Source organism: Salmo salar, chromosome 21 (assembly GCF_965601325.2).
Source record: "Salmo salar chromosome 21, fSalSal1, whole genome shotgun sequence".
NCBI classification, from domain to species: Eukaryota; Metazoa; Chordata; class Actinopteri; order Salmoniformes; family Salmonidae; genus Salmo; species Salmo salar.
Window position 1 is genome coordinate 21,365,828 of NC_138311.1, and position 6,000 is coordinate 21,371,827.

Below are 6,000 nucleotides of genomic sequence, written 5' to 3' on the forward strand. Positions count from 1 at the left end.
CAGCCGTGTAAATGCTGCCCCCTAGCCCTAACAGGTTAAAATAGCTTTTCGGTGAAAGCACATTTTGCAATATTCTGAGTACATAGCCCGGCCATCACGGCTAGCTATTTTGACACCCACCAAGTTTGGCCCTCACCAAACTCAGAATTACTATTAGAAAAATTGGATTACTTTTGCTGTTCTTCGTCAGAATGCACTCCCAGGACTTCTACTTCAACAACAAATGTTGTTTTGGTTCCAAATAATCCATAGTTAGATCCAAATACCTCCGTTTTGTTCGTGCGTTCAGGTCACTATCCGAAGGGTGACGCGTGAGCGCATTTCGTGACAAAAAAATTCAAAATATTCCATTACCGTACTTCGAAGCATGTCAAACGCTGTTTAAAATCAATTTTTATGCTATTTTTCTCGTAAAATAGCGATAATATTCCAACCGGGCGACGTTGTATTCATTCAAAGGCTGAAAGAAAAAAATTGTGGATTCTCATGAACACGCATCTCCAGTGTCACTGTCCCCAGGCTGACCACTCACAAATTCTCCTCAAATTCTCCCAGACACCATTCAAACAGTTTTAGAAACTTTAGAGTGTTTTCTATCCAAATCTACTAATTATATGCATATTCTTGTTTCTGTGCAAGAGTAGTAACCAGTTTAAATCGGGTACGTTTTTTATCCGGCCGTGCAAATACTGCCCCCTAGCCCCAACAGGTTTAGACATGAAGGTCAGTCAATTGAGACATTTTCAAGAACTTCGAAAGTTTCTTCAAGTGCAGTTGCAAAAACCATCAAGCGCTATGATGAAACTGGCTCTCGTGAGGACCGTCACTGGAATAGAAGACCCAGAGTTACCTCTGCTGCAGAGGATAAGTTCATTAGAGTTACCAGCCTCAGAAATTGCAGCCCATATAAATCCTTCACAGAGTTCAAGTAACAGACACATCTCAAGATCAACTGTTCAGAGGAGACTGCTTGAATCATGGTCGAATTGCTGCAAAGAAGAATATATTTTGAACACTTTTTTGCTTACTTCATGATTCTATATGTGTTATTTCATAGTTGTGATGCCTTTACCATTATTCTACAATGTAGACAAAGGTAAAAATAAAGAAAAACCCTTGAATGAGTAGGTGTTGTAAAACTTTTGACCGGTAGTGTAGCTCCAGACAAAAGCTGTCTGAGTGGCTGGTAAAGCAGCAACACTGGCTGTGGGTCCAAAATGTTTGTTTCAGATGCATGCTCATGTGAAATGCACGTAGTATGTAAAGTACCTTCTTATTCAGTCTAAGACAGTTCTCAAAATCTTCTCTGAATTGATGAAGGTGGGTTGAATATACCCTGAGAATATGGCTACATCACTGGCTCCTAGACTGAAAAGTTAGTTTCAGGTCCTGGTTACTTCAATGCAGTAAATAAGTAAAAAATGGTAACAGTGGCATGGTGTGTCTTTACCGCCTAGAGATTGACCACATAACTATAGAGATGGTAAAAAAAACTATTGAGCATAACAATATCTCTAAATGGATACAGAAAAGCATTAATGATAATGGAAGTGGGTGGACCATGCTTGAGTGATGAGTTAACTTGCCTAAGGCCTGAAGTAATAGGCTTTAGCTCAGTGGGCTAACACAGTCTTGTGGTGTGAAGACAACCAGGGTTCAAACCCATTTGCTACACACACACACACATACACACACACTTTCCATATATGATTCATATCATTTCCTACAGATTCATTTCACCAATCCAGTCCTCTCAGACTCAGAACGAGGCAAACAGAAGATACTGATTGGAGGAGACCCATTGACAGTTTCCCTTCTCTTTCTAGGTTCTTTGGGTTCGTGGCTCGGAAGCAAGGAAGCACAACTGACAACGTCAGTCACCTCTTTGCCGAGATGGACCCCGATCAGCCTGCCAGCGCTATCGTGAACTTTGTTTCCAAGGTGATGATCGGCTCGCAGAAACAATGAGCTGAACTTTTGACGACCCCTGTTTTTTGTTGTTGTTGTTGTTTTGTTCTTTTTAACCACGGACGAAATGTATGTTCTATTTTGGATTTTGTTTGTATTCTTTTGTTCTGATCTCATGTGTCACCTCTTTCCTTCTGATCTTGTCTTTTACTTGTGAGTGCACGTGGTGTTCACGCACATGTGTTCTTCTTGGAAGGACTCCTGTGTGGAGCTAACTAGGGGGATAGAGGAAGTGCAGTTTGTGGTTGTGGCAATGTGGGATGTTGGCTTTGGGGGGCCATTGTGATCTCTCTAGCAGGGTAACACAAGAACAGGAAGGATAAATTATGTCAGTGAGCATGGTTCGTTAAAAAAAGAGAAGAAGAAGTAAGGTTGTGTGACGTAAAGAAGCTATCAGGCGTTTGGACTGGTCAACCAAAGATTTTTTTTAAAGCAGCCAGGGGCGAGTATTCCACTGTCGGAAGGTCTGTTGGATATTATATTTTGTAAAAAAATAAGCATTAATCAAAAAAAAATCATTTGAATTTTCTTTCTATATACAAGTACTGATACTGTATGTATGTTATTCTTAAAGAGTTTGCATCTTTGCCTTCTTCGCAAAGCGTATTCCAGGACATTTTTGCATGCTGGCGAGTTGAGCTAATGTAAATATCACGGAGTGCTTTCTGGGTAAGGCGTGGATGACTTGGGGCCTGAAATGTGTTTTTTTGGGGGGGGTTTTTGCTTTCTGTAATAAAAAAAGGAAAGAGAAAGAAAGAAGCATACCTGCTCTCTTCTACATACAGACCAAATTTGTAATGGGCAAACACACTGTTCTCCAACTTCCATTTTTCTTTTTCCCTCTTCTGTTTAACGGTTGAAGGATGGAGGATGGATAGAAGCTTGTCCAGTTCAGTCCAGCTATTCACCTACACAGTGGTATTTTAACCCCATAATCTCTTTGGTAGTTGAAATCTGCTGTTACCCTACTTCTAGACCAACCTGCAATGCACCCCTCTATGGAGAAATGTTGGTTCGGCTGAATGGAACACCCTTTGTGTATTTAACATTGATTAACATTGAAAAACTGCCACTCCTCTCCTATGAGCATCATGGAAGAACAGAGTTCACTGCTGATTTTTGAACGGTGGACGGGTTTGGGCAATGAGAGCCTATGTCCAGGTTGTTACTGCTACAGCATCAAGCGCTCTCTCTTCTCCTTTGGAAGATTGCAAATATTCTACCCTTGCAACCATCTTAGTATAGATCGAGAAAGGCCACCATCTCTACACATCAGCCTGTCAAACTTGTAACACCCACATCATACCCACAAGTAAGCTATATACATATAAATATACATATATAGATATATATAAAACTTCAACAAAATATTTATTTTTTGCTCTGTCGCTCTATGTTAACTCATATTACTTGTATACATATATTGTATAGTCTACATCAAGATTACTGAGAGTGTCAAAAGTGCATCAAAATATATATGGTGTAAAGTGTATGTATTTTAAAGCTTGTCATTGTTGTTTTGAGTATGTTTTTCCACTGCATTACTTTGTCTTTGTAGGAAACGTCCTTTGTTAGATGAGAGAAAGAGCGGCTAGGAAAGTTCTTTGTTGCAAAAGTCATGGATTCATTCAAAATGGAGACAACATTTTACGCTTATGTCCAAATGAAACAGCCTGAAATGGAATGGTCAGAGTTAAACACTTAAATATGTTCAGGTGAAATATCAACAACCATTTGTAGTTGGCAAAACAGTGAGATGATTGAAATGACTATTTCATGTAAACAGACTTGCTGTGTATGTTCTCAGAATGTTTGGAGGCAAAATATTACTTCCTCGATTACATCCTCAATCTGACATCACAGGTTTAGTAAACCTCTCCTGAGCAATTCCACATTTTGTTATATAGGGCCTACTGCCCCCATGTGGTACAACACATTTTGTTATATAGGGCCTACTTCCCTCATGTGGTAAAACTCATTTTGTTATATAGGGCCTACTGCCCCCATGTGGTAAAACACATTTTGTTATATAGGGCCTACTGCCCTCATGTGGTAAAACACATTTTGACTACCCATTGTGTTTTTACTGTAGTGTTTTAACTGTGATTTCAGCAATGACCTACAGTAGACAAGCAATACTCAAATGGGCAGTGCTTATTTACTGAATGAGGAAGAATTTTATGCCCAAATATTAGGTCAATATTTTGCTGTTTTTATTTCGTGAATGTCCTCATTCAATTCAATAATGTTCTGGAGCAGGGTAGCCGTAACTCAATGGTCAAATATACTCCAGTAAAAAAATTAAAAAAACGTAGCACTTATAAATGGGATTCTGTCATGTCAAAATACACAGAAATAGTTTGCATGTTCAGTCCACTTCTTTTAACTCAATGTTTTGTATCAACTAGGTATTTTCTGTTCAAGCTCAACTGGCTTCTTTGCTTGTTCAACTATTCACTCTTTTTCAATGAGAATCCCTCCATTTTAAATGAATCTTATTTATTGTTTTGATAGTCACAACTGAAACAATATATGTGGCAAAAACATGGTAGATTCTGCATTTGTGTATGAGCAACCTGTGATAAATGGTTGAGTAAATCACCCTCTACCACAAAACGAATGTTAGTAAACAAAAACTAATTGTGTAAGAAGTCTCCTTTGATGTATGTGTGCCCACTTTGAGGAAATAGCCTAGACTTAAAATGTGTGAATGTGCTACTATGCCTGTACAGAACCTTATGTATTTTGATTTGCTTTACGGTATGGCTTTTATTGTTTCTGAGAAAAAAACACATTAAAAAGTAATACAAATCACTCCATGTTTAAAGCATACTTGGGAATGTTATGTGCTTGTCTAATGTATATTCACATTTAGGATGCCTGTTCATATGAAAGAGTAATACTAACTTCTGACCTTTGTTCACACACTCCTGGCTTCACCTCTGGTAGGGATCACGATTACTGCTTATACATAGGACCCACAAAATAGCTATGTTTAACCTATGTACATTTTTATTTAACTAGGCAAGTCAGTTAAGAACAAATTGTTATTTACAATGACAGCCTACCCCAGCCAGTCCCTAACGACGCTGGGCCAATTGTGTGCTGCCCTACAGGACTCCCAATCACTGCCAGATGTGATACAGCCTGGAATCAGGGTCTGTAGTGACGCCTCTAGCAATGACATGCAGTGGCTTAAACCACTGCGCCACTCAGGAGCCCATCAAATGTGTGTCCTAACATGTACATCGTACACGTCACTTCATCATACAGCCCATTTTTTCCTATCAGCCAATCAAATTCAAATCAGACAGCAACAAGGTTATTATAGTAAACTAAAGACGTGTACTAGAGAGCATATACTAGACATTCTGTCATAGAGAGCACATGTTCAACTTAATAAAAAAACAAGGGTTCAAAGGGCATTCCCATTTTAACATACAAAAAATGTACTATAGTAAGTGCCTATTAAGTGTCAAATAAATTAACAGGGTTGACAGAAAAAAGTTCGATGTCATAAATCCCTTTGTGCTAATTGAATGCAAGTTTCACTTGCATTCAAATAAGGAAATAGAAATGCTTTACCAATCTATAATTAACAGGGTTGATGTGTTATGCTCAGGCCTAGTTTCCACCATAACAACACCAGAACATTTACAAAAAGAGTACAACCAGCTCACCTGCTTTTACACTATGATTTGACCATTAGATTTTCAATGTTACTTTTCACATACATATAAAAAAAGTATAGTTTCACCATATTAAAACGAGAGTTCAATTCATATAACAGGGTTGACCTTAAAATGAGGGACAGACAAATTAATCACTAATCACATTAAATAAATTACTTTGAAAGCAACAAAATAAATAGGACTTTACAATGTTGGTGAAAACTTGGAGAAATGTTGCGGTTAAAGCTGCAATATGTAACTTTTTGGGCGAGCCGACCAAATTCACATAGAAATGTGATTTATAGATCTGTCATTCTCATTGACAGCAAGTATAAGAAGCCGTATATATGTTCTATATACT

At 38.3% G+C, this 6,000-nt stretch overlaps 1 protein-coding gene across 14 annotated transcripts in view; it reads left to right on the top strand.

The window, feature by feature from the left end:
- Positions 1-4,782, top strand: part of tns1b (tensin 1b) — a 313,864-nt gene extending 309,082 nt beyond the window's left edge. For all 14 annotated transcript variants that reach the window (XM_014164411.3, XM_014164404.3, XM_014164409.3 and 11 more), the window contains one exon: positions 1,827-4,782. In XM_014164411.3, coding sequence (XP_014019886.1) covers positions 1,827-1,968 — 142 coding nt within the window. In that variant the 3' untranslated portion in view covers positions 1,969-4,782. The remainder of the gene's footprint in view (positions 1-1,826) is intronic.
- Positions 4,783-6,000: the final 1,218 nt, after the last annotated feature.